At 51.3% G+C, this 26,917-nt stretch overlaps 6 protein-coding genes across 6 annotated transcripts; 3 read left to right on the top strand and 3 right to left on the bottom strand.

The window, feature by feature from the left end:
• Positions 1–3,994: 3,994 nt before the first annotated feature.
• On the top strand, positions 3,995–5,344 carry LOC100901916 (EEF1A lysine methyltransferase 1). Its single transcript, XM_003742484.1, has 5 exons — positions 3,995–4,190; positions 4,406–4,502; positions 4,605–4,771; positions 4,914–5,101; positions 5,217–5,344. Exons 1-5 carry the CDS (start codon positions 4,186–4,188, stop codon positions 5,342–5,344), a joined length of 585 nt encoding a protein of 194 aa, XP_003742532.1. The 5' UTR covers positions 3,995–4,185.
• Positions 5,345–5,371: 27 nt separating this feature from the next.
• Positions 5,372–6,630, bottom strand: LOC100901774 (phosphatidylglycerophosphatase and protein-tyrosine phosphatase 1). Its single transcript, XM_003742483.2, has 3 exons — positions 6,497–6,630; positions 6,268–6,390; positions 5,372–6,181 (listed from the first exon to the last, which is right to left on the bottom strand). Exons 1-3 carry the CDS (start codon positions 6,628–6,630, stop codon positions 5,809–5,811), a joined length of 630 nt encoding a protein of 209 aa, XP_003742531.1. The 3' UTR covers positions 5,372–5,808.
• Positions 6,631–9,021: 2,391 nt separating this feature from the next.
• LOC100901633 (bromodomain adjacent to zinc finger domain protein 1A) lies at positions 9,022–15,762 on the top strand. Its single transcript, XM_029111213.1, has 7 exons — positions 9,022–9,366; positions 10,094–10,369; positions 10,568–10,996; positions 11,206–13,117; positions 13,488–13,880; positions 14,048–14,948; positions 15,081–15,762. The coding sequence occupies exons 1-7, from the start codon at positions 9,254–9,256 to the stop codon at positions 15,425–15,427; spliced, it is 4,371 nt and encodes a 1,456-aa protein (XP_028967046.1). The 5' UTR covers positions 9,022–9,253; the 3' UTR covers positions 15,428–15,762.
• A 961-nt stretch (positions 15,763–16,723) lies between these two features.
• Positions 16,724–21,599, bottom strand: LOC100901491 (uncharacterized). The gene is made up of 8 exons (XM_018639203.2): positions 21,372–21,599; positions 19,204–19,431; positions 18,938–19,073; positions 18,655–18,849; positions 18,234–18,481; positions 17,881–18,104; positions 17,530–17,777; positions 16,724–17,392 (listed from the first exon to the last, which is right to left on the bottom strand). Exons 2-8 carry the CDS (start codon positions 19,416–19,418, stop codon positions 16,868–16,870), a joined length of 1,791 nt encoding a protein of 596 aa, XP_018494719.2. The 5' UTR covers positions 19,419–19,431; positions 21,372–21,599; the 3' UTR covers positions 16,724–16,867.
• On the bottom strand, positions 19,738–21,123 carry LOC100901349 (protein FAM98A). Its single transcript, XM_003742480.1, has one exon. The coding sequence runs from the start codon at positions 21,121–21,123 to the stop codon at positions 19,738–19,740; it is 1,386 nt and encodes a 461-aa protein (XP_003742528.1).
• Positions 21,600–22,355: 756 nt separating the features above from the next.
• On the top strand, positions 22,356–25,590 carry Dus3 (Dihydrouridine synthase 3). Its single transcript, XM_003742479.1, has 9 exons — positions 22,356–22,793; positions 22,863–23,126; positions 23,224–23,425; positions 23,641–23,824; positions 24,025–24,141; positions 24,255–24,437; positions 24,522–24,700; positions 24,780–24,968; positions 25,389–25,590. Exons 1-9 carry the CDS (start codon positions 22,625–22,627, stop codon positions 25,588–25,590), a joined length of 1,689 nt encoding a protein of 562 aa, XP_003742527.1. The 5' UTR covers positions 22,356–22,624.
• Positions 25,591–26,917: the final 1,327 nt, after the last annotated feature.

Below are 26,917 nucleotides of genomic sequence, written 5' to 3'. Positions count from 1 at the left end.
AGCTCAGAGGAACCATCCACGACTGAGGTTCGAACCATCCACGACGGAGGAGGAACCATCCACGACGGAGGAGGAACCATCCACAATGAGCTCAGAGAGACCATCTACGACTGAGAAGGAATACTCCACAATGAGCTCAGAGGAACCATCCACGACTGAGGTTCAACCATCCACAACGGAGGAGGAACCATCCACAACGAGCTCGGAGAGACCATCTACGACTGAGAAGGAATACTCCACAATGAGCTCAGAGGAACCATCCACGACGGAGGAGGAATACTCCACAATCAACACAGAGGAACCATTCACGACTGAGGAGGAATACTCCACAATCAACACAGAGGAACCATTCACGACTGAGGAGGAATACTCCACAATCAACACAGAGGAACCATCCACGACTGAGGAGGAATACTCCACAATCAACACAGAGGAACCATTCACGACTGAGGAGGAATACTCCACAATCAACACAGAGGAACCATCCACGACTGGAGAGGAATCCTCTACAATGAGCTCAGAGAGACCATCCACGACTGAGAAGGAATACTTCACAATGAGCTCAGAGGAACCATCCACGACGGAGGTTCAACCATCCACAATGAGCTCGGAGAGACCATCCACGACTGAGAAGGAATACTCCACAATCACGACTCAGGAGGAACCATCCACGACTGAGGAGGAACCATCCACGACTGAGGAGGAACCATCCACGATTGAGGAGGAACCATCCACGACTGAGGAGGAATCCTCCACCATGAACCCAGAGGAACCATCCACGACTGAGGAGGAATCCTCGACAATGAGCTCAGAGAGACCATCAACCACTGAGGAGGAATCCTCCACAGTCCGCTCAGAGGAACCATCAACCACTGAGGAGGAATATTCCACTATGAGCGCAGAGGAACCATCCACGACTGAGAAGGAATCTCCTACCACGCATGCAGAGGAACCTTCAACGACAAGAGAGGTATTTTCTACAATCGATGCTGGGCAATCTTCGACGCGGACCTCGGGAGAGTTCCCTGCGACGGGGACAGAGAAGCCTCCCATGACAGTCGAGGAAAGAGCCTCGACAAGATATACAGACGAACCTTCTACAACAACTGACTGGAAGGTCTCCACAACGGACGCAGAAGAATCCGCAGCGCCGGCCGAGGATAGACTCCCAACGAACGAACCGGGAATGCCTTCGACCACAGATGGTGGGGAATCTCCGACGACGACCGGGGGGACTTCTCCTCCAGCGACCACTGAAGAACCTCGGGTCACAAGTTCGGAAAAATATATCTCCATGACAGCGGACGGTTCTCTCCCGTCAACCAGAATCTCGGAGACATCAGATGCAGTCACCGCGAGAACCACAAGCGGCGTCCCACGGCGGACAAAGAAAGTTCCCTTATGCCGAAGACCTTGGGAGTATGTCCATCGACGCCTGCAGAAGAATCTTGAGCGTCGCTTGAAGGAGAGCCGGGAACGGAGCAAAGAATATAATCGTCAGTTGCAGGAGCGGGCAGAGGCTCGCCGACGACAGCAAGAAGAACGCAAGCAGCAAAAGCAGGAAGCTCAGCGACGACGACAGCAAGAGGAACAAGATCGGAAGAGGCAGGAGGCTGATCAGCGGCAGTCGAACCAGAGCTCTGACCGACAACCGTGCCCGATCGGGGACCGACTGCGGTGCGGAAACCGCCAAGAAGGTGCAAAAGACAAGCGTGGCTCACGTCCATGGTGGAATTTCCTACCCTCGTGGATGAGAAATCACTGACAAGTCGGATGAGCTCTCCCTCGACACCCTCAATCGGCACTCCGAGTACTTGAGATGGAGGAAGAATGGACTCGGTGGATAGTCGATATTATGATGATGAGAGATCGCGAGCGATTCGGTTTCTCTAGAATTATAACTCAAGGAATCGCTTTGCTTCCATCGAGAAATACAAATCACACGCTACAGAGCGGTTCTCTCGCTGCTGAATTTCGATGCCAAGATCTCTAACTCCGCCATATTCAGGGAGCTGAGCCGGAAGGTCTCGACAAGAATCACTTCTCAGCCCCCTCTAGCCAGTCAGGTCGAAACATGGACTCATGGATGAAAGCGATGACTCGGAGCCTTGGCTGAGGACCCCATCTACATAAGCAGTATTCAAAAAATCTGGCGGCGCATGAATCGACGGATGGTGATCGGTGAATCATGATTGGGACCCTGTAATTTGAAGTCACTCCTTTACAAACATGCCATCTTATCTGGGTCAAACCTACCGAAGATTTGAGAGACGCAGGCATTCGTCACGCAATCTCACTTTCGGAGCATGAGTCATCACTACTCAGGACGGTGGGACAGCTAGTGGAGGAGGCGACCGGTTGCAGGCGATCCAGCGAGTACCTCTTGCAGCGTTTTTCCTTAGTTGTCCAGAAAGGCAATGCTGCGGCCGTCATGGGTACCATGGCCACCTACCAGGGGCCACACCTAGAGCTACAACTGTAGAATAGCGTGGTAGCCATAGGAATGAATTAGAGTCTGGAAATTAATTCAATAAATGAGTCAAAATAAACTATGACTATGACATTTCGAGTCCTTCGAGAGCAGGTCCCTGATGAATGGATACATTGGCAGGGAAGAGATTGAAGGAGGAATTCCTGTTCGTGCCATGAGCGTACAGTTTTCTATCGTTGTTGGAACCTTGGGACCGAAGTTGGGTTGGGAGAGCGGCCTTGAAAGTGTCCCGATACGCTTCCGGGCAATATCCCGTGGGGAGCGTTGCTGTGCGAAGAGGAGGGAGGGGGCGTTCAGTGCGTTGATGCATACTTCTTGTATAACTGCGATCGGGATTTTGCTCCATGGCGCATACGGAGCAACATGCGACCAGCTAATTCAGGACCATAGCTCCGGACCTATCCGGAAGAAGTTCTTGATATCGTGAGGGACGGGCCCGAAATCGGCTGCGCGAACGTCCCACGCCGGGTTTCACTGTTCAGCATCTCATGTCGTCACATTTTTTCCTCATCCACATTTATCGTCTTCGTGTATCTTCTGCTCAATCAATCAATCTCGATTCGCAGCCTCGACGTATCCCAATCGCTTCCTAAAACGCGAGTCAGACGACAAGAGCAGGGCGACAAGACACAAGTCGGAGACGACGAGACACAAACATCGTCATTTTTACTGAAACGTTGCTGAAGGAAACAGGACAGTAGGTCAAACCTTAAATTCATCATGAGTACCAATATTCGTACCTCCTCTACCGACAATAGCGGATGTCTGTCCGTCTGACCGTGTTCCACCTATAGACTCCTGAGTCGCGAGGCGGATCAGTGTCGATTTTGGTTCGATGGTCATCCTGGATTCCCCGAAGGAAGTCGCCGTCTGTCAGGGATCGACATCCGTGATATATTCTCCGTGCCCCATACCGCACGCAGCGACGCAGCTCTGGAAACCCAAGTCAGCGCTTATGGTCTAGGCCCGCCTCAGCGTTCTCATTTCAAAGGAGCCGCAATAAGAAAATTTGTTCGCACCTCCAGTGATGGGCGTCCACAGCATCCCGAAAGCAATGCGAGCTGCGATCCCGAAAGCAGGCGCGATCGCGAGCAAACTGTGCGTTTCTACATCATTGTTTTGCTTCACCCTCTCAAGAGCAGCTGAGGAGTCCCGGTATCTACGAACGGATTCAACGAATCCGAGTGATGAAATCAAGAAATCGCCCCTCAGTTCCAATGGGTCAGAGAAGGCCGACGTGGAAAGCTCGGAGAGAACAGCCCGACTCGCGCTCGGAGTCATGCGGGAGGATCATCGTCATCATTATCGTCACACGCGCCAGATGACGGATTTTTCACTTGATTCTTGAGTCGATACAGCTTTCCGTGCTCTTGTGCACGGCGGTCTCGGAAACTCAACGCACGTTCTTCCGCACCGTATCTCCGAACTTCAGAAGAACGCCGCTCATTCATTTTCGGAGTGCTAGCCAAATTCTATCGAGTCACGGAGCGGGGGCGGGAAGCCGTTTCCCGGAATTCGTCTCAAAGGAGTTGATAGCATGAGTCGGTTGAAGTGATTGGTTCGGATAGACTATCTGCGGGAAATCCAGAACACAGCCAAGTCTCGGTCAGTTCTGATTCGCTCTTCGACTTGGAGGAACGGGAGGGAATAACACGATAAGACAGTCACAAACCGCGTTCGGAGACGTAGGGAAGATGTGGTGAGAGGATTGGCGATATCTCGTGCATTGAATTGGTCCGATACCCCGGGGATATCGGCAGCCTGCCAGACTGTCAGAATACGATCTTTAATAATAATAAGGAGAAAGAATAATAATCATAATCTTTAATAACTCTGAACGGTGTCCCGAACGCCGGGTTCACACCCGCCAGCAATCAGACGTATTCCCCTTATCGCTCGAATATTCGATTGCAGCGATTCCGATGATGATGTCGTGCTCTCTCCCGAAGCACTGAAAGCTCTCGGTGAATTCTATAAGGAAAAAGAAGAGATACAAATCGAAGAGGATTGGGTGCGTTTCTTTGCTCGCCAGATGCTCCCGCTACGATATTTCGGATATGAATCGATAAGGTCGGATGTCATCGTCACCATACGGAAGCTTATATGATTCCAGCAATTGAGCCAATTCTGGTACACGGACGAAACCGCGAAAGCTCTCGCAAATATTGCGCGGTCTCAAGGAACTCGAATCTGTTGCGTATCGTCACCGACCGCATTCCGAGAGCTCCAGTCGACGCGTTCACCTGACGAGAAGCTGACTTTGCTGGAGTTCGATCGCAGGTAGTATTCTCTCAGCCATAAGTAGATATACTACCGACATCCGATGAATGATGAATATGTACATCCACCGGGAGCCCGCTTCATGAAGTCATCGACCAACGGCCCCCCTGATCCCTATGAGCTCATTGATTGAATACCTCAGATTCGGCGACCTGTACGGTGAGAACTTCGTCTTTTACGACTACAAGTCACCCGAGGACCTTCCTAAGGAGCTTGAGGGGGCTTTCGATGTCGTGCTGGCTGACCCTCCTTTCCTCGCAGAAGAATGTTTAGAGAAAGTCGCTAAGACCATCACTTTTCTTACAAAGAAAAGCATCATACTCTGCACAGGTACATTCACCAGGCGGGGGAAATGCCGTCATAATCTCCTCACGTGTCTCCCGGCTGAGATTGAGTTCTCGCTTCTTCCCAAGGAGGTCTCTTACTCTTCCCTCTCCGCTTAAAGGAATTGTGATGAAATCTTCAGTAGAAAGGATCCTTGGACTTTCAGAGACAGCGTTTCAGCCTCAGCACGCGCGCAAATTAGGTAACCAATTCGGCTGTTTCACGAATTTTCCTTTGAATAAAACTTGACCCCTCGAATGCACGAGCCTCTGTCCGAAATTCGAGCTCCGCCTCTTTATTGAATGCTGACCTGAGTCGGTCACCGGCTGCTCAGGACATATGGCCGGTACATATGGACACGAGGTGCATACCGGGTTTCCTCTCATTCAATTGATATTCCTGATGGATGGACGCCCCTGAGACGTCTGAAAATCAGTTTGAGGCGTCCCGAGGAGAAGACTCTTCAAGACTCTTCTGCGGCACATTCTCGAAGCGTTACAGACCCGTGCCGTCTAATGAAGCCAACTCCGACACGAGGATGGATCGATTTTCACTTGAGACGAAAACAACATCCAAGGATCCTGTAGAAAATGCTGGAGCTCGTCAGAGCTATTCTCAGAAAATCCGATGAACGAATAGTCGAGCCAAGGACTCCTGTCAGCCCTCCTCCGCGGATATGTTCGAATGGGTTCGGCAGGAAACAGGCGTGCGTGCTACTGGATAGGGGGGCGCGCATTATCCAGCCCAACCTTGGGCTTGACGAATCGCTCAAAGTGTAATCGCAGAGCTTCCCATTGTGGTTCCTCAAGGAGCACGTGCGGCCGTTTCCTGCGCATTTCCTCATAGCACTTCTCGGGTCCGTAGCCGTGCCTCTCCATGAGATAACATCCGACCAGGGTAGCACTCCGTGTTCGACCGGCCTTACAATGAACGTAAACCGAAGACTTCTGTTCGCGATATCTCTGAATTAGATCAACTCCTTCACGCAATTTCCCCGCTTCAGGCGCCGCGAAAATATCCTGCGTGGGAAGCTGGAGGAATTCCACACCTCGCTTGCTCCAAGAACTGCGATTCGGGGTCAGAAACCTAGGGGACCAAAAACGAGCGTAAGCTCCATGGGACTTCCAAACCGAGTCGTTTCGCCCGCAGGCTCATAATGGTAGACGACTCACTTGAGCTCGAAATCCTCGTTCATGCTGACCACAGCCTTGATTCTCTCCTCTTCGATAAGCCTCGATGCGACCGGATGGAATGGCAGAGCTCCCAGTACTACAGTATCATCGATCCGATCGTACCTGGAAATTGGCGCTCAATGATCGAGGATATTGAGGGATCGAGTATATGTAGGTTCTTCAACATTCGTGCATACATCTTCCTCTGAGCTCCCCCTCAAAAACTCACCAATTCCGATTAGTGAAAGACTTCATGAGTATGTTGTACAGGAGAGATGGGTAGAAGACGAACTGTGCGAAAACACGGTGTTTGCGGATTTTCTCCGGGACCAACCATTGTATAAGGATCACAGCTGTTCGCATTGCCGCGCGGATGACTTCACTGAGGTGGGATGAATCGGGGTCTCAGACAGCAATCGTGAGAGCTCCGGAACCCAACTGGAGCGAGTAATGGACAGGGCTATTACTCCACGGCTGTGCCTTGTCGCCGGTAATAGAGTCCGTGCAGACCCAGCCTAAAGGTCAAGGAACTTCCTCGATGTGCCCCTAGTGAGAGTCGCGGATGTTCCGGGAAGCATTCAGGTCAATGAGGAGACCTAATCCCGCAATCTCTTCGTCTGTGCTCCAGCCTTCTGACCGAGATTGAACTTCAGTCGCTAGATCCGGTAGAAAAGAGGTCGTCTCTCTAATGATGGATACTGATTCACGGATCAGCTGACATGGAACGGTTATTGGAAACCAGATTCGGTGACAGCTCCGAATCCTCAGTGCGAGATTGATTCTCCTTGTATTGGAACGAATTCATGAGACATTGAACCAATTTCGACTTCTTGTCAAATAGAACAATAATATTTTAAGAGGGACACCGGTTCTTGTTTTCTTCACCCGTGCCCTCTCTCAGAAACCATGCCGACGCGCCGCGTAGCTGACTGAAGCAGCTGTCGCGGGTCGCGAATGACATGCGCAGAATTTTATGTTCTAAATTTCCGCTCGATCCCGCCGGAGATGTCCCTTCAGGGGATCCTTTTCAGGAGAGATGGCGGCTGATTCGAGGGCTTCGGTATTCTTCGCGCCCCTGGCGACGCGGGACTTTTTGAAATTGAAATTTTCACGTGTCGGATCGAGGCAGGTGCGCCAGAGCCCACAGAGCACTAGACCGCGAGACGATGAAGTGAACAATTTATCCATCAGTATGCTTCACGGCAGCGAAATGTCGGTGGAGATCATGACTGAGGGTCGTTCGTCAGGGCATATACTCATTCCCCGCCGCCCGCCGCTTGCTGACTGAGAGAGATTCACCGTTCATAGCAATCAATGATCAGATCAGAACTCATCCGCGAGCTGGGGTATCTCTTGTTGTGGCAATACTTAGCTCTTCGGCAATGACTCAAGTCAACATGCCTGAATGGATCGACGAAGACTGTCGAGCCTCATCCCGCAAGCGGATCCAAGCTCATTGTATTATTTGTAGTTACGTCTTCGATGTTATGTGACCAGTGGAATTCGATCAATGAGCATTCGACAGCTGAATAGGATCGAATGCGGAGGCGAGCAGAGGAGTGATTTTTCCATTCACTGGTCCAACCACCAGCTTCCACAGTCGTTATTCTTTGAGATCTCAACCGGACTGACACATGAGCAGAGAATTTGTGCACATGGAGCGAGTGCGAAATCCTTTTCATCCGCCCGTGCTAATCGCTCGGTGTCAGCTCGTCCGGGGCCCCCGATTCTGATCGCGATCTTCCCGAACCTCGGTCGTTGACGAATTGATGACGATAAAATTCGTCGAAGTTCCTCAGCGAAGAATTCGCCCGCCATTTCCGTGGTACCATAGCGTATCACAGAGACAATCGCAGTCGCCAGCGGTTCGCGCGCGTGTACCTCACTTCACTGAAGTGTCAGACGATCACGAGACGCATTCCGAAGCGAAGAAATCTCTGATTTTCGGCTCGTATGACTTTCCGAAACGGGTTACTTCTGTAGTCGGAATCATTCTTCGCGTTTCACGCGTCTCACCATCCGGGTCGTCAAATGAGGCGAATGACAGGTGTTCAACTTGTCATCAGAGATGTCGCCCTTCCGCTGCAGCTCCTCTTCGTTTCATCAGAAAAGGGTCGAGAGATCCGTCCAGAGAGCGCCAGATCAGTCTTCCAGAGAAAATAGACACGTCGAAGCTTCAACGTTCCGCTCGAGGAGCCATCTAAGAAATGAGATCAACCTCGCGTGTATGAACCGCTCTCGCGATGTCCGTGGGCTGGTTCTTTCTGCGGCCATCGACGTATTCCGTCCCATACATCTGAGCTCGGCGGTCCGAGACACGTGTGAATCCGCCGCCAGATGCTCCCACCAACGAAGTTCCTTCCGATGCTTCGAATACCGCGCGCCGCGCGATGTCAACACCCCGCCAAGAATCCGCTAAAATTTTTACCTCTCCCACCGTGAGCGATTTGTTTCCAGGACCAATGACCTGGACGTACTATCTGCACTATCCAGAAGAACCTTCCGTGACGCTCTCGCAAGCTTAGGTACCCTGTTGGCTCGGGATCTTCCACCGGGGTTAGGCGTTCGAAATCAGACCTCGAGAGAAATACACCGTCGAGAGAAAAAGGCCGAAATTCATGAGCGCGGTCTCAGAGCACAGAGGAGCAGATGTGGATGCGCGCGTGCAGCGTACCACAAGCCTTTGGTGTAGTTTTTTGAGGAAGGAGGGAACCGACCGCCATGACGCGCGATGCGACGAGCCCGATGAAACAGACTTCGACATTGGCGCCTTGGAAGCGCAAGCCTGGCCACCCTGTGGCATTGCCGATTTGTGTGTTTTGCTCGAGAAAGTTGGTAATATCGATGAAAATTGCTTCCGACGCTCATTCACCGAGTTCGTTGTAATGCATGACGGTCGGAAGAAGGCAAGACGCTTCGAAACGTGCTGAGAACAATCACGAACGTCGACTCAGTGTCTCGAAACAGCCGGAAACCAATATAAGTGATGCCGATTTTGAAGAAAGAGGAGTTCGAGCGAATCGCTCCACCGAAGGATCTCAAGCCCGACGACAAGGTTTTCTATAACCAAGTGACCAACGAAGTGTTCACCGACTACGAGTAAGTTGCCTCTCGCGTATAATCGAACTCATCGTCGTTGCTCAGCCGGCTACTTGCGAATTTCGCGTGTTTCTACGCTACGCCTAACTTGCAAGCGCAGCGAGTGTGTTCGGTGTGCGAAAAGGTCGTTGTGGCTGCCGAAGGCCTACGGGATAGTGTCTCGCAGTGTCGCCCTGAATCTCAACGTGTACGAGGCCGTAGAGAAATCGTATAACCGGCACGACATCGACTCGATTCTGCCTCGAGGGCGCCATTTCACATATGCCAACCTATGCGGCTCGAGTGAAGAACGTCGGAGGCGGTGATGGTGCGTTCGTCATGCCATCGTGCAGGGTCCCTCTACAGGGGACTCGCTCTCAGTCCCCGAAGGCATGTTCGATAGTGTTGTTGTTGTTGTTGACGTCGTCGTTGTCATCGTCGCTGGTGTTGTCTTTCTCGTGGGGCTCGCGGTCTCGATTCCAATCCGTGAGCGAAGCCTTGACATTGAGATCATCGAAGCGGAGTCGAGTCGGAGACATCGGCGACCTGTCTATGACGTGTTACAGGATGGATGATGGTGCGGCTCGCGCTCTTCGCATAGTGATTGAGCCAGTGTTGTCACGCATGTGTACGCTCTGCGCTGGGGAGGAAAATTTCAGGGCCGGAATAGCTGTCGGCGGAAGTCGGAGTCGACGACACCAGATCCGCCGAGTCGAACACTAAGCCATCTCGTTCTTGTTATTTGCAGTGATTACTTCGCCCGGGTCATCCTTTGCAATTCACTCGTGTGGACATGTTCGCTGACCGGCAAGTCCGGTCTCACGTTCCAAGATGCGCAGGAAAGCGAGGAAGCCAGCAGGGAGATGGTGCGGAGCTTCCCGCAAGCTCTGCGGAAGCCCGTTCTCTACATCGCCAGCCTCACCAGCCGGGGACGTTTCACCGACCTGCTCGATGACGTTTTCAATTTTGTGAAAGATCGTTTCTTCGTCGGGGAAGAGCTGGATTACGTGGTCAATGGTCGTCGGTGAGTTGTTGGGCAGGCGCTATCATTCAATATCCGGACACCGGTGTATTCTCGTTGGCGACGAACTCGCTGTCAAACTCACTCAGTCGTCGCGATAATCCACGGTCATGGCCATCGCCGAAAAACATGATTGTTCAGAGAACGCGCACGCGCCACATCGTGCGTCTGAGGATCGTAATCGAGTCTTGATCTTCACAGGAAACTGGGCAAGTTGGCTCGGATACACCCGATGCTCGATGTTCTGCCCGAACAGAAAGGCGATACGCCCAAGAGTAAGAAGAGGGATACCAATGACGTCCTCAGGCTCAAGTACGACATTCAGGACATGGACAGCGGAGAAACGTTCGAAGTTCAAGGGAAAGACATTTTCCGTAAACGAACCTTCACTCGGGATCGTCTCCGAGTGTATCTCAAGTTGGCCACAGTGCAGCAAAACGGCGTACTCCGGGTGACGGCTCCCGTCGCCGAGAAGTATAAATTATCGGAGACAAAGTACACAGATATCCACATCGGTAAGATGCCTGAATTCGTCGTGAGTCCGCTGAAGCGGCTCAGCAAGGCGTTGAAGAAAGACGTCAAAGAGAAGGAAAAGAAAGAGAAGAAAAAGGAGAAAAAGATTGCGAGTAAGTGATGATGATTAGTGATTAATTAGCGATACTCGTATCCATTACAAGTCTATCGAAACGTGGAATATCCACAGTCCATAGGAATTAGGACGAGCGAACTGCATGCTTTGGCGTGCGGAATCGGCAGCTTCCGCGTAAAGAGTCGCATCGAGTTCAGAGGCAGGCGAATACGTGTTCACGTTGCTTCCTTCTCGCCCTTCCAGAAGAGAGCAACAAGGAAAATAAGGCGAAACCGAACTCAAAAGACGATCCAGAGAAAAAGACTCCTCGCAAGGAAGCAAATCTCATCAGACAGCAGTTCATGGCCGCGTGGTCACGGCCGAGAGAGGACCTCACCCTCGACGGTCTCAAAGACTTGCCAGCGATTACGTCGTTCGATTGCGGTATCCCTCAAGCAGCTCTCTCCGACGCGTTCTGCGTACTGGAGTTCTTCGCCGCTTTCCAACGCGAACTCCAAGTCAAGGACTATTTCGTCGCTGGCATCACGTTCGATATCTTGGAGAGGGCCGTTAGCGAAACCGACGTTCTGGGACCGTTGGTCGAAATCTTCCAAATTCTGCTGACGAATCTCTTTAAATTGAGACAAGTTGAGAACAACATAAACTACGATGAGACCAGGCCCTCGGAGGACCGACCAGAAATAATCTATAATGCACAACGTGACGCGGCTTTCGCGATGCGGAACGTGCGACAGGTGTTCGGTTTTTCGCTGACTCAGTTGACACTGGACAGCTTCACTCTTTCGGAAGTGCTCCGCCTCCATATCGAATCGAGCGGGGCTCCGGGGAACGTGAAGAAATTCGGCAACATGGATCCAGCCGAAGACCCGGGGCTGGCATTCCGGATAGAAAATCCGAAAATTCTCCAAGTGTTGCGGGAGCACAGTCTGTTCGAGCTGGGAGCCGCGGACAAGTTGAAGCTTCTCCGCCTCATTATCGAACAGCTGTTGTGCACCGACGGTGTGCGATACATGATCGAGGACGCTTCGGAAACCTACAAGAGCTCGAAGTCAGCGATCCGCAAACTGAAGAGCATGAACAAGAATACGACCGATGAGCGACCCTTGATATCCCCTCGCGAATACGAACGGAAACTCGAGGATCTCGAGCAAAAACTCCGCAGTTCCCGGGAGAAACTCATGATGATCCCTCTCGGCGAAGACCGAGCTTATCGGAGATACTACCTCGCGTATTCCATCCCGGCCGTGATCGTTGAAGACGACGCCGTTCACCTCGACGCGACGTGTATCGAAGGTGGCACGCCGAAAGAGCAGATAATTTCGCCTCCACTCGCCTTCATGAAACAATTCCTGCAGAATATCGCCAACGAAAACTCCTCGCTCTCGATGATGACCTCATTGAAGGAAGCTAAGGAGGGAGAGATTCGCGTAAAGGCCGAGCACGGTCCCTTCACCTGCACCGGTGATCACGGCTCGTGTTTAGTGCACAACAGATCGCTCGCCAGAGATAATTGGAGGTTGATTTCATCGAGGGAACAACTCGACAACCTCATCGCCGCATTGGATTGTCGCGGAATTCGCGAGAAACACCTCAAACAAGCCTTGCAGAGCGAGATCGAGAATCTCTATATGGCCATTGACAGGTGTCCGTTGCACATCTTGAATAGGAACTTTGAAAATACTCGGAAAGTGAAGATGCCCTCACATTACATAAAAAACAGCAACCTCTACGGGGTTGAGCCATGTTTCGCGCTGGAGTTGAGTTTCCGAGAGCTCCTCCTCGAACTTGAAGAGCGTCTCTACAGTGGAGGTTTGGGACATCTAAAAGCTGTCGATAGGGAAGAATGGAGGAACGACATGGTCGACATCCTCTACATCGTTGGTCAGATGAGTAAGCCCCTCGAAATCAATCAGCTAAATCAAGAGTCCGACTTGAAGAAGGTTCTCAAGTATATCTGCGAAGCTCTGGCGATGGTCGGCCGAGCCGTGGAAAAGAAAGTTCTCATGGCTCCCTTGGGTGCGGCCGAACCACCGACCAAGGTGAAGAAGGCTAAAGAAGGTGTCGCCGAGCCCGTGCCTCTGATCAAGGATAATTTCGACGCATGGCTGCGAGAGCTGTGTCCTCCATGGATGAAAGAAAATGGAAACGCTACTGAAAAAACCGTAAGAGAGGATTGCTGGTGATCAATAACCAGTCCAGAGACGTACTCGGGACAATCGAAATATCTCGATCATGGATATACATTATACATGATTGTATGTATCGTTATACAGTAAAAGCTCGTTACTACGAACACGAAGGGACCGACGAAACTGGTTCGTTGTACCAAAATTCCGCTGTAACGAAGGCCACTCAACACTATCCCTATGGCGAGCTGGCCAAAGCAGGAGAAATTCCTTGTTCGTTGTACCGAGAAATTCGTTGTAATGGGGGTCGTTATAACGAGCTTTTACTGTATTGGTATATATGAAACTCGGACCATTGACGATTCGTACGTCGACTCGTGGTTTTCTGACTCACTGTTTCCTTCAGAACGGTAACGGCAATCTCGATCTGCCGAAGCAAAACGGCTCTGCGGGGAGCGCTGCGTCAGAAGACGACGCTTCTTCGACGACTTCATCGATAGACAGGAGCGCAGCACAGAGCCTGCTCAACCTACCCCGTGTGTTCCTGCTGATGTACAGCTTAGAACGAAGCGTCATGTGGATGAGATCGGTCTCAAACGCCGCTTGTCGGGTCTGCAGGAAAAAGAGCAATCCAGAGCAGATGCTGCTCTGCGATGGATGTGATAGAGGGTACCATATTTACTGTCTGAAGCCTCCACTGTCGGAGATACCTCAGGGAGATTGGTTCTGCTCACAGTGCAGTCCAACTCAGTTGAGTCCCCGCAAACGAACAAAAGCTCCCGTCGAAGTTTCTTCTGAGGTGAGATTATCAACAGCGCCCATTAGCGAAATCACAGCTGTTGGTGCCAGCTGAATATCGCTTGCGGACATGCTGAGTGCGTCTAACTTCAAAACTTCAATGATTAAATCAATTCGAAATAATTCCAGGACGAAGATGAGGAAAACGACGAAAACGACGAAGAAGAGGAGGAGGACGATAACGAGAAGGTCGACGAAGATGGAGACGAAGACGAAGAGGAGGAAGACCTCAATCAAGAGGTGTGCAACATCTGTGAATCGCCCGGAGAATTAATCCTCTGTGATTTCTGCCCGAAATCCTTCCATCTCGACTGCATCGATCTCAAGAGACTGCCCCGAGGAACGTGGAAATGTCCCCCTTGCGTGTTGGGCAAAAAGAAAAACAAAAGGGGCAGTCCACCGTTGACGAAGGTCAAGGTGCGAAGTCGGAATAACATTCGCAAATACGACCTAGCTACTGTGACCGATGTGGATGCCTTCGATTACATGGTCTGCTGTGACATTGTCAAGCTACTCGTCAAGTCGGCGCATTCCTGGCCCTTCCTCGACCGGGTGACACGCAAAGATGCACCCAACTACTATAACGTCATCAAGAAACCGATGGATTTCGGCACTCTCCAAGGCAAGCTCAACGATATCAAATATCGAGACAACGTAGCTTTCGTGAGCGACGTTTTCCAAATCATCGCCAACTGCCTGGTCTACAACTATCCGCACAGCGATGAAGTGACGGCTGCGAAAGCCTTATCTGTGATGTTCTGCGAAATGCTAACCCAGGTCGGTCTCGAGAGCCTCATCTATCTCAAAGACTCTGTCCTGGAAGAAACCGAAGAGTCCTCTGGATGGTCGAAGGGGGAGCCGCAAAAAGATAGCGTCGACGACGATGACGAGGATGAAGAAGAAGACAACGCTAGTGTTGCTGACGAAGACGAAGATGACGACGATGATGGTGGTGACGATGAAGAGGAGAACGCGAGCGTCGTCGACGAGGAAGAAGATGAGGGCGAAGACGACAATCCCGAAGAGCGATCAGACGAGAAGACTGCCGACGATCCTCCCGAGCAATCGGGTTCCGCAGGTGTTGGTGCTGGTGGGGGCGAAGGAGACGCACGCGACGCGGTCGAGTCCCGAGGGAATGACGCAAGCGGCGGAGACGACGGAGATGCGGGCGATGGTCGTCGCAGCAAGAGGCCGAGGAAAGACGATAAAGCCGAGGACGATGACAAAGACAAGGAGGAGGAGGAGGAGGACGAAGAGGAGGAGGACGACGACGACGACGATAGCGCCCAGGACGAGGACGAGGAAATAGAAGAAGACGAAGAGGATGAAGATGACGACGATGACGAAGACTATGGTAAACCCAAAACCCGAAGGGGGAGCAAGTCCAAGCGGAAAGCCTCTCCGCCTCAGAAGAAAACGAGCAATCGGAAGCGAAAGAGAACCTCTCGATTCGGGGACAGTCGTGATGAAGATGATGACGACGAAGACGATGATGAAGACGAGGACTACGCGCCGAAACGGAGGTCGTCGTCCCGGCGAGCAACCTGAGTTCCCCCCTGGACGATGGAGGAGACGAGTCGGAAAATTGTCTGCCGAAGACGGCGTGTAGAATCGTTCAAGTCGCGAGGGAATCACCATCATGTACACAGTGGAGTTTAGGAATATAACTCAGACTCGATATTACATTAGATATCTCCTGCTCTATATATTTATCTGGATCAGGCAGGCTGGATCACGCATCCGAGGGAATTACTCGTCCAGGCCATCGAGCCCCCAGCCCGTCGGAGGCTTCGGAACTGCTTTCGGAAGAAGACAAGACTTCTGAGAAATGTAAATACGAATCACGCTCCTGATCGATGTAGCCTCGGGGCCATAAGTGTACATTTTCTGAAGAAGCAGTAGGGGAATCGAGAGGTGCAGGAAGGAAATTTCCAAAATTCGGGGTTAAGCGAATTGGGGTGAGAAAACTCAGCATGCAGTGTCCACGCACGTGAGTCTAGTGGGAGAGAATAAGCATTGGTATGTGGTGAGGAAATTCCTTGTAATTTACGGCAGACCGCTAGAACCTCCAGGTCGAATATTCCTCGTCGTATCGGGTGAAGAGTTGGGACGCTTTCACTATCAAGTCACCATGGAAGCCAGGAGAAAATGACGCATTAGAGAACAATGAAAGCAACTCGATCTGGTTGCAGATCGAGCTTAGGGCGGTTGTATACGTTCGCTGCAAGAGCTCGAGCTGCATCGTATTGAGCTGGAGTCCGCTTCTAGCATTCCAGAACGTTTGTAAGTAAGTGATAATATAATTCTTGTTCCAAATGCCTGATTTGTATTGTTGGCCCGCATACGACTAGAGAACTTGTCAATCTGTTTTGGTGTCACATATTCACTTCTTATGTTCAACCCTCCGATAAGATTTGACTCGGTTCGATGATTCAAATAATAGAGCCGAAACGCTGAATCCACAAAGATACTCACTCATAAAACGAGCAGTTTTTTTCCTGGAACGATTGCCTTACCTTCCATCTTGTCGGAGAGGGCTGATAATGATCGAGCGTTGCTCCGAACCCTCAATCGGGGACTCCACCAGACGCTTTGCGTTCCGATATGAGAAAAATTCATCCACTCCCTCTCTCGGTGCTCGGTTTGCGCTCCTCGTCGGGAACGGGCATTCAGGAAACTTGCATGGAAAATCCGAAGACTGAAGTAGTGCAGGTGTTTCTATCGACAAGTAATAAAGAGCGAACGAGCTGAGCCGGCAGATTCATTCCTCGGTACCCACAAGATGATACTCTCTTCGTCTTTCGCATTTCCAGCAGAAATCGGTCAGTGGAGCTATCACGTACATAGAAACCGTCTTTATTAAAATCGGCTTGGTATCACGAAGTAGGACCGGATAGCCTCGATATTCATCCTTGAATGTAAATCACAGAACCGAGGGAACTCGCTCCGTAAATCTTGGCTCCCGAAGAGATCCGTCGGCTTCATCTCTTATTTCCCTCTCCTCGGCTTCTTTGCTGTTGGACCCACAGCCTCGGAGCCACAGAGAGCTTTTAGGGTTTTCAGGTGCCCCGTGATCTCCTTGGGGTAATTCGGCTTCGGTACGGTGAAGTCAGGAGGAGCCTTATCCAGGGCGAGCGCTTCCAGGACTTTCCACTGACGTTCAGACTTCTTGTTCTTGACGGGAACAAACTTCTTGGAAACGTGGTTCAAGCAGGCCTCGATGGTTTCCATGGCCGTGACGTCTGGCTTCGGTTTTTCCTCCGAGATAGGCGGCCGAACCTCCACGTAGATGCGGTCTCGGAACGGTAGGTAGTGAATGTAGAAGCCACTGGGTAATCGCATGCTCCCGTATTGGTCGAAATGGGCGGGATGAGCGCTCAGGAGAATTTGCTTGGGAGAATTCGTTTCTCGGAGGTAGAGAAGCGCGAGACACGCCACATCGAGCTTGCGGCAACAATGCCAAAGACTTGTCCACCACTCTTCAGCCTCGCTGTCGCTACCTTTCACAAGGGTCTGAGAATAGAGAGTGCGAGAAGAGAACAAGAATCGGTAAATCACCCCCAGACAAAATTAGGCGGGCCGAGCCCCTGGGCAGAATTGTGTCGGATATATGTCTGTGCTATTGTCGGGATGCGATTCCGAACACTGACCATGTACTGCGGACTCTGACCACGGAACTCCGTGTTCACCGCATTTTGTGGTATGAAGCCGAGGATATCCACGGTTCGCGGATTATCATGCTCTATCACTCCCTTCAGCTCATCTAACGTCCAATGCTTCAAATCATTGTCGAGGAATTGGAGGACCCTCAGCTTCTTGTACAAACCCTCGGTGACCTTGGGTTCGTAGGGATCCTCGCCGGGCGCATCGAGATCCTTTTCTCCATCGGCATCGTTTGCTGAGGGGTCGGAACGAGAAATTAGTTATTCGATACCCCTCACCCTCGAGTTCGATTCGGATCAGGAGAGACAAGACATTCTAGGGAGCGACGGCTCACTCACAGCTCGCCCCGTCGAGTCGGCCCTCGAAAGTATCCGGCGACGGATGCAGGATCTTCCCGTCGCGGACTTTGGCTTCGGTCAGGAAGTGCCCATCGTCGACATCAACTTTGAATGATTTGCTCGGATCGAAGTCTCTCGATCGTGACAGAGCGTAGAGATTCACGTGCATGACCAATTTGTCACGTATATCTCCGGGCGCACAAGGCATACGTAATTTGAGCTTACTAGAATCAAATGTAGGAAGTGTGCAGGTCGATGAGAATCGGATGAAAATCAAGAGTATTCTCTCTATTGAGCATTTCGCCGTCCACGGAGATCGAGAGCTATGGCTTTCGTGATTCGAGGATCCTCACCTTCCGCTCGGAACTGTGATCGCCGTCGGTCGGGTAAGAGCTTTGATGTTCTGAGCCAAGTCAGAAAGCGATTCCAGAACTAAGCGCTCGCCCGAGCCACTTTCGGATACCACATGCTGCCAGAACTTGGTCATGTCGAAGCTGTCCTCGTCACCATCATCCTCATCGTCATCCGAACGAGGTACCGCCAAGAGCTTGATTGACACGTCGTGATTCCGAGTCAGGTCGGCGGCTTTGCTCCGGACAAGCTGGCGAAGATTCGGAGGGATATTTTAGGTGCATATCGCGGCTCGAGTCTCGAATCTCGAATCTCTTTCTGACTCACAGACTGACAGACTCGATGAATAATTGTGCAAATTAGGTAAATGTGTATTCGATTTCGCCCTCCTGTGTGAGCATGGTTCAGAAGCTCCCGACCAACCTGCTCCTCGGAGACTCCTCGTTGCTTCTTCGTCTTGTCGCAAGGATCATCGTTCACCGTGCAAATGAATATCTGCGCATCGCCTTCGAGACCGCTGAGAAACGTAAAAGCTATGTCGAAAGCTCTCGCCAAGTCGATGTGTTTCCCTTCCAATTTTCTTGACTTCCGTAGCGTTTTCCGGAGATCATCGATTGTCTGAGAATTCAGAAGGAGCTTCAGTGGTCTGAAGGTTCCCGAGACTTAAGGATAATACTTGGGTATTGTGTTTCCTGAGAGGCTCTACTTCGAGGGTTTTAGCTGACGGGAGCTGCAGATCCAGGAGGACTACGGTCCTATCGTGAAGGAGACCGAGGAGGGCAACCCGATCTCTTCCGCCGCCGCCGAGCGAGGAGTGTTTGATCATATCAATGATTGCCGCCCTTGATAAGAATCTCAAGTCTTTAAATTGTCTTATGCGTACTCCGAGTGGCCCTGAGCAAGAACGGCCAACATCGCCTTGTGGACTGTCAGGTTTCGGACCTCCGAAATCGAAACTCCTTCCGCATTTACCTTATGGCGAGCAAGCAAGCGTATGCGAGGGGAACCTTGCCGTGATCTTTCTCCTCCAAGAAGCTCTCGCTCATCATTTCACTCGTCATGTCCAGCATGAATACGATGTTAGTTTTGTGGAAGGCTCCATATTTCTCGAACTTTGCCTCTTTCGACTTCTGATCATCCTCAACGACGCCACCGAGATTATGGAAATTGAGTGCTTGCAAACTCATGATTACCTGTCGACTGGAGATGATCTCTGTCAGATTGGAATCTCACTCTCGACCATCGATCCACCACGGGACGGCCATTCCGGAGAGGATCGTCCCGAGAAACACTGGGATCGAACACAGAAATGTGGGAGGAGGGATCCGCGGAAATAAAATCTATCTCTAACAATTCATTGATTACCTATTCTCATAATATTGAAAGTATTTGCGAAGGTGATGCGGGAGGCTTGCTGCTCGCCTTAAAAACGGAAACACTTGCGCTCATGGGACAATAAATATTTATTAAATTATACACGCGGGACCTAGCGCAGCGCAACCGGTCTCAATATCCCTGGTTGTGGCCTCGACCCCCTCGATAGGATCCCCGGTAGCCTCCCCGTTGGCCGTCATGACGATGCTCCTGCCAACCAGCATCGGCAACTCGACCCGTATTGTATTCCCCGTGCTGCTGCTGTCTGCTGTCTCGCCGATTGCGCCCATCATCGTAATAGCCACCACCGCGGTCTTCTCGATAATATCCACCGTTCCCTTGATATTGACTGTCGCGTCGATAGTAATCGTCGCCACCACCCTGGTAATAACCGTCTCGGCTGCCTGCTTGATGGTGTCCAGAGTCTCTCCCTCGGTTGTGAGCTTGACCGTAGTTCGACTCTAGACCCCGACGGCCTCCTTGACCCCCTCGACCTGCTGCGCCGCCTTGGCCTCCTCGACCCGCGCCACCTCGTCCCCGAGGTCCTTGATTGCCTGACGAGGGAGCCTGACGCTTCGACCAGGATGGCATTTCAGGTGGAGGAGGGGCCATCTCAGCCGCTCGTCCGCCACGATCAGGAACCGATCCCATCATCACTTTGGCTATCGACGTCTGAGTTTTTTCCCGAACGCCGAGACACGATGTTTTATCCACGATGAGTACATCTTGTCTAGCAGCGAGGACATCCCCTAATTGCACCGACGGTTCGACAAGTAGACTCTGTCGGCAGGGCATGAAGACCTGAGTGATCTGATCTTGCTTATCCTTCATTCGTGAAGACCAGCCGAAGGATTGTATGGTGACATCGAGACGCTTCAGGAGAGCCATCCGTCGAATTGTGAAGTCCTGAAGAAGCTTCTTATAGACGCGATCGAATCTTGACCATTGAGCAGGAGTCAATTTCTCGGTGAACAATTGTTCGTGGGGTTCAGGCTGGAGAGTCTTGATCCGTTCGCGTAAGCCCTCGAAGAATGAATCCAAGTCGATTTTCCGGCGCGGAATCGGCAAGCCGACGCTCTTCAGCAGGAGAAGCGCGTTCCGACTCTGTGGCGAACCACTTTGTTCGCGCCGCATGCGTTTGACGTCCGCTGTTTTCTTTATCATCCTCGCAGCCTGGACTTCGGAAGCGAGGAATGCCAGGAGTGTGAGCTTCGATTCCTTCGATTCCAGTCTCTGCTTGACGTCTCCGCTCACGAGGCTCCCGTAAGGACAGCGCAAGGCGGTCAGGAGAGAGGAGACTTCGAGATTGAACGACTCTTCGTCCCCGGCATCTTCCAATGAAGTCACTCTGTCCACGGACCCTTGCGTAGCATAACTCAGCTCGTTCGAGAGCCAAGCAACTACCACAGAGAATTTCTTCAGATCCGTGGTCACATCTTCGATCCAGTTTTCGGCCTGCTTGGGATATCCGAGACAAGACAGGGATTCGCGGACGTCGATCCCGCCTTGTCCATGCATGGTGGGTCTCGTCAAGGGCTCGAGTCCTCACGGGTCGAATGCGGGGTTCGGCGAACTTTCACGATACTGCAGAGCGGGACGCCGGTTCGGGGATTCTTCCCCGAGGACTAAATGCAGAACATGCTTTTGTGTTTACATGTGCTTTCTCAATCCCGGGTGACTTCAGTTGAGATTACCGGGAGAAAGCCGCAAATATCCTCCGAGACGCGAACATTCGCGAAGGGAATCTGGTGGGGTCGAAAACTCACCAGGTATCAAATCCATGCGCTGGAAGATTTCCGCAAACGTGAATCGACTGCCGCCCAATCGAGCCGAAGTCAGCTGGCAAGTACCATCAGACCGCCGCGGCCAGAGACACCAGGTTCAGCGCGCTTATACAGGAACCGACATGCCTGCCCGATTTTCGGGAAGGAGAGATCGCGGAACCCCCGGACAGACCCACGTCTTCGAAATAGGAAGTCGCTGCTCTCTCGGCCGATGAATAACCGATGGGAATGGACGTATACATGTTGTAATAACTTTTTCCGGACCCCGCGATTTTTTCCAATGGACCGCAGTTTTTGGCGCGGAGATTCGAAAGTGCGTGGAGCGGAGCGGCTTCGAATATCCTGAGAAATTGTGTAGCAGGGTTCGCTTGGCTTTCTCTATTGCTTTATGCACCTGTCTTGGGACTCCCTCAGGGGAATACCTCAAGTACGGAATATCGACCTTCGAACCTTCATTTATCGCAATCGAGGCTCGACCGCATGCGGTGCGTCCGCCATGGGTCAGGGCTTGGCTGATCCTCGAGCCGAGAGCATCTCTCAGGAATAGCGGCTAAGAGATGTTTGCGGCATCGAGGATTGCATCATCTTGATTTCAGATTTTCAATTCTGCCTTCCCAGGAGAAGATCCCGGGGCACAAGCGATACCAGAGGGGGAACCGTCGTTGTCGTCAAGGGCTCACAAGAGGCCGACGACGTCGTTTCCCTGAGTAAATTGGAGACACAGCTGCTCTGTATGTCCGTAGATGACCAAACAGTCTTCAGCCTACTTTGTGTCCGATTCCGGCTTCCGTGGAAGGCTCGACTGCGTTCGAAACACAGGAGAGCGGTCTCGAGAAATCCTCATCCTCATGAGTCATAAGTCATGAGGATTCCCCAGGAGCCCAATTCGGCGCGGAATTTCGAAAAACGCGCAGCTAGCCAACAGCTGACTGACCGGCAAAACACGTTGTTGTTGGTTGTTGCAGCAGCTCTGAAGCATTTGTTGACTGAGAAAGCTCATCCGGTGAGAAAAACTTCGACTCTGCATCCGCTCAGCAGACGTAGTGCCATGGAATCCACCGAGGAAGTGCCCTCAACGAAGGGTGTCGCACCTATAAAACAAGAGTATTCTGACTTACGTTTTCCGTGTTATCATGTTCCCGACTCAAAACTATCCCTGAAATATTCCTCGTTCGAGTTCCGTTCCATTGAGGGGCACCAGGGGAACCTCGGTAGACGGTAGATTCCGGAGCGAGATGCGCGGAATAGCCAGGGGAGAGAGACGGAGTTTATTCACGGAATCCTATTCCTTCAGATACGTAGTTCCGGAAAAACAGCGTGAATTGGATCTCAACTTCGTATCCGTCGCAGTCAAGGATAAGCTCGCCGACGACGATGGCAACAGACCGCGGAAAAAGATCAAGGGTGAGTCCAGATACCTCCTCTCGTCACAACTTCTCTCGGAATAGTGTCTGACTCGGAATCCTTCCCCAGGTCAGAATAAGTCTCGACCTCATCACCAGAGCGCCGAAAACGCTTCGAAACTCTGTTTCAAATTCATTGCTGGCTCGTGTCCGCACGAAAACTGCAAGTACAGCCACGATACGCAGAAATATCTGGAAACGAAGGAGGCGGACATCGGGGATCGCTGTTATTTGTTCGAAAAATACGGAAGATGTCGATACGCGATGACGTGCAGATTCAGCGAGAGTCATTTGAAAGATGGTGTCAATCAGACGAACGATGAAACCTACAAAGGTTTGCCGATTTCTTCTTCTGGGTCTTAATTGGATTCTGCGGGCTCGGGCCCGCCTCATTCATCGGTGCGAAAAACGTGTTCTCGATACGTCTCCAGGGATCGAGTCAGAGGACGAGAAAAACACTCTATCGAGGGAGCTACAGATAAAGCTTCGCAAACGGGACTGTGCTTTCGAGAAGACGAAAGACCCCCTCAAGAAGATTGCGTCGAAAGACTTTCTGAGATACAAGGACGATACCGCTGAGGACAGTGAGAGGATCAAACTGCGCTTGGAGGAGAGAAAGGCCGTGGATTTCAGGTTTGGGTCGCCAGAAAGTCTCCGGTTTTCTATGATTCACAAGCTCATTCTCTGATGATGCACTTAGATGCTCTCGGTAGAGCACGGTGGCCTTCCTTCTCGATTTCTTATCTGATTTTTATAGACTGTGTCCTGAGAGTCCCGCTCGGAATCCGCTTTATGACTCCCTTGGTGACATCTGCCTAGGTTTAATCTCTCGTCTTTGCTCGATTCAGGGGAAAATTGTACTTGGCACCTTTGACTACAGTCGGTAATCTACCGTTTCGGAGAATCTGCAAGGAAATGGGAGCAGATATCACCTGCGGTGAAATGGCGATGGCGACTAATCTCTTGCAAGGACAAACGTCAGAATGGGCTCTACTGAGGAGGCACTCCTCGGAGGATATTTTTGGAATTCAAGTACGGTTCGATATTCGGAAAGAATTAGCCTCATAGTCTAAGGATGCGAATCCGATGCATCCTTATGCATCTCCAGTACTAGGAAGCCTTAGAATTCTTCCACAGAATAGAAACCGAGTTCTCTTCCTCCAGAACTCCGCTGGATGCAAACTCGGATTATTGAAATAGATCGCGTTTTTAAACGTATTTCATTCCGACAGCTCTGCGGTGGCTATGCAGACGTTCTTTCTCGCTGCGCTCAACTTCTAGAAGAACAATGCTCCGTGGATTTCATTGATCTGAACATGGGTTGCCCCATAGATTTCATCTATAAAAAAGTAAAGTAGCACCTCAGCCTGGCGGGGCATTCCGGCTCGAGGATTAAATTCCCGGCTAGAGTCTGTGTAATGTTTCCGCGACCTTGATGTCGAAGATCTCCATCTCTTCCAAGGGTTCCGGCTCCGGTCTGATGACCCGTTCAACCAGGGTCAATGAGATCGTCTATGCGATGACCGAGACGTCCACCATTCCGCTCACCATGAAAATGCGCGCTGGCGTACAGGAAAACAAAAATATTGCTCACAGGATAATACAAGACCTGAAGCCTTGGATGAACAGGATTTCCCTATTCACGGTAAGACAATCCATGTTTTCTGGAATTTTGAAACTTATCATAAACCCTCAATCTTCGCAAGTCGGATAATTTTCTTGTTGGTAGGTTCATGGACGATCTCGGGAACAGCGGTACACAAAATTGGCGAATTGGGATTACATAGGCGAATGCGTAAAGCAATCCCACCCCGAGATTGCAATATTCGGTAGCGGGGACGTTCTCAGTTTCGAAGATTACGAACGATCGGTCAACGATTACGGTGTCGACGGCGTCCTTTTAGCCAGGTTTGTTCTGGATATTCGCGTCTCCGTGATGAATCGGACTTTGAGCGTTCCATCGTCAACCCAAGTCTTCTATTTACAGAGGAGCCTTGATCAAACCCTGGCTTTTCACGGAAATCAAAGAGCGGCGGCATTGGGATATCTCGTCGAACGAGCGACTGGACATTCTGAAAAAGTTCTCCAACTACGGTTTGGATCATTGGGGCAGCGACACTGAGGGAGTCGAGCGCACTAGGAGATTCCTATTGGAATGGCTGTCGTTTCTGTACAGGTATTCACGATGAGTATTTCGAGCTACGTTCCGTTATTCGCGGACGGAAAGCCGAGCGGGCAACAATCGGGATAGATTCCTCAGAGAGCGGCCGTTGACGCAGGTTTATAAAGCCTCTTCCGGTGAGGCAAAGAATGCCACATTTCTGATGAATTCTTCACCGATCGGAGGATTCCGGATCCGCAGTGATGAGCGGCGCATCCTTTTCCCATCCTGACTTCCGAGCGGAAGCCCGAGCCGATGGCGTATTTGGCAGCTCACAGTTGACGCACGTCTCTCTGAATGACATCACCGAGTTCATGTTCGATGAACGGTCCAAGGCGGCGTGAGCGCGGACAGGAAAGAAATAATCGATAACCCATGGACGATAACAGCAGTCATCGATTGTGATCGTTCATTTTGCCTCTTTCGATCTTTCAGATACATTCCCGTTGGATTGCTGGAAAGGCTGCCCCAACGAATCAACGATAGACCGCCGCTGTATCGCGGTCGGGACGACTTGGAAACACTGATGGCTTCGCCTTCTTGCCGGGACTGGATCAGGATATCCGAAATGCTTCTAGGGCCAGTCCGTGACGACTTCGATTTCCTTCCAAAGCATAAAGCAAACGCGTACAATTGATATGTCTCTGTCCTCCTTCGAGCCATGAACTCCGGCTCCCCGTGGTCAGAGTGGATGAGAGCCTGAACTTCTGAGCCATGAAATCGGAAAGCCTAGAAGATGCCGTAATTCGATATCCTTAGATCGACTTGCCCGCCTGATACTTCATTTTTTTTGACGTGACGGAATAGTGACTCCCGATTTCCATTTTTTCGACGTCAGAAGCAACTTGGCGGCTCAGGGAGTATTAGGTGGAGGCACTGATAAAATTCGCCGATGCTTCGCCATTTCCTCACCCCGGATCGGCATTGTCTTCTGCGAAGCAGCTCCATGAGTACAGATGACTACAGAAGCAGAGGGAACCGAATGCCGACAGGACAGCGAGCAACGCACCCCGTCAGAGAGGACCTGAGTGGTTTAGAATCTCCCTGAGTGTTCATCGGACGCCTCCCTCGACTCTCCGCAATCTCTCACACCCGGCCTTCTTTGATTCTCAGTCACCATCCCTCGAGCTGGGGATTATCCCGATTTTCAAGGAGCTAGGACGCTCGAATTATGCACATATGGCCACAGTTCCAGTCCGCGGAGGCGACCCGCGTTTCCTAACGCGAACTGCTCGCGCGGCTCCCGGGGATGCTCATAGGTTCTTCCCCGCAGCGTCGTCTCGGCGGGAAGGCCATTGGCTCAGGCAAATACATAGAAGCGATCAGACTCGATGCTCGGTAGAATTCTCGATCTGGTCATGTCGATGTCGTTAGTACGACACGATTTGAACGTTCAGCTGCTGCCTCTCCCGGGATATACTGCTCTACAGAATCGTCAGACCGCGATCTACCGCAATCGACACAGGCTTGCCGGGGCTCTCCCAAACTCTCCGGGCGAGCGATCGGGTTTCCTCCGCGATGAATAATCCCCTTAGCAAACCGTCATCTCAAGTATCCGATAGCTCTGCTGTCGGAGTTTCGCTACACTGGGAAAGCACTTGAAGGCAACTTGCTCGAGATTGCTTATCTCATGTATCAGTTCTTTAGTTGAGGGGAGCTTGACTCACTCAGTAGAATTCTATGGAATGAACTCGGAAGTGTGCACTAGCGGATATGATACATCAGGAAAAGGAGAGCCGAAGCTGCCGCCATAAGAAAGTAGGGATCCGTATTATGAATCCCAGAGATGTATCATTCTCAGAGGTATTCATCCTAGGTCACACGCTGCTCACTCTTATTGCGAGAAAAACTCAGCACCCGACGGCGAAAGTTGATCTCCATAGTATAATAAATAATTCGAAATTCTATGGCTCATATCCATAGATCCTTCGTTTGTGAGCTAGTCGTGGGACACTTCACGGCAC

The sequence above is a fragment of the Galendromus occidentalis genome, unplaced genomic scaffold (assembly GCF_000255335.2).
Source record: "Galendromus occidentalis unplaced genomic scaffold, Mocc_1.1 scf7180000077404, whole genome shotgun sequence".
In the NCBI taxonomy this organism is placed as follows: Eukaryota; Metazoa; Arthropoda; class Arachnida; order Mesostigmata; family Phytoseiidae; genus Galendromus; species Galendromus occidentalis.
This window is presented reverse-complemented; position numbering and strand designations above follow the sequence as displayed.

Bases quoted from the DNA above. Each gene is read 5' to 3' on its own strand.
- LOC100901491 (XM_018639203.2), bottom strand. From the start codon at position 19,418: ATGAGTTTGCAAGCACTCAATTTCCATAATCTCGGTGGCGTCGTTGAG. The intron at 17,778-17,880 runs GTGAGTGAGCCG...CCGACCCCTCAG, and splicing joins CCGACTCGACGGGGCGAGCT to CAAACGATGCCGATGGAGAA. The intron at 17,393-17,529 runs GTCAGTGTTCGG...CTCTATTCTCAG, and splicing joins GTCAGAGTCCGCAGTACATG to ACCCTTGTGAAAGGTAGCGA.
- Dus3 (XM_003742479.1), top strand. From the start codon at position 22,625: ATGCGCGGAATAGCCAGGGGAGAGAGACGGAGTTTATTCACGGAATCC. The intron at 23,825-24,024 runs GTACGGTTCGAT...TCATTCCGACAG, and splicing joins AGGATATTTTTGGAATTCAA to CTCTGCGGTGGCTATGCAGA. The intron at 24,969-25,388 runs GTATTCACGATG...TCGATCTTTCAG, and splicing joins TGGCTGTCGTTTCTGTACAG to ATACATTCCCGTTGGATTGC.
- LOC100901774 (XM_003742483.2), bottom strand. From the start codon at position 6,630: ATGCGAACAGCTGTGATCCTTATACAATGGTTGGTCCCGGAGAAAATC. The intron at 6,391-6,496 runs GTGAGTTTTTGA...GCCAATTTCCAG, and splicing joins TCTTTCACTAATCGGAATTG to GTACGATCGGATCGATGATA. The intron at 6,182-6,267 runs GTGAGTCGTCTA...TTGGTCCCCTAG, and splicing joins AACGAGGATTTCGAGCTCAA to GTTTCTGACCCCGAATCGCA.
- LOC100901349 (XM_003742480.1), bottom strand. From the start codon at position 21,123: ATGCATGGACAAGGCGGGATCGACGTCCGCGAATCCCTGTCTTGTCTC.
- LOC100901916 (XM_003742484.1), top strand. The intron at 4,772-4,913 runs GTAGTATTCTCT...TGAATACCTCAG, and splicing joins TTGCTGGAGTTCGATCGCAG to ATTCGGCGACCTGTACGGTG. The intron at 5,102-5,216 runs GTACATTCACCA...CTCCGCTTAAAG, and splicing joins AAGCATCATACTCTGCACAG to GAATTGTGATGAAATCTTCA.
- LOC100901633 (XM_029111213.1), top strand. From the start codon at position 9,254: ATGCCGATTTTGAAGAAAGAGGAGTTCGAGCGAATCGCTCCACCGAAG. The intron at 9,367-10,093 runs GTAAGTTGCCTC...TGTTATTTGCAG, and splicing joins GAAGTGTTCACCGACTACGA to TGATTACTTCGCCCGGGTCA. The intron at 14,949-15,080 runs GTTCCGCAGGTG...GGCCGAGGAAAG, and splicing joins CGATCCTCCCGAGCAATCGG to ACGATAAAGCCGAGGACGAT.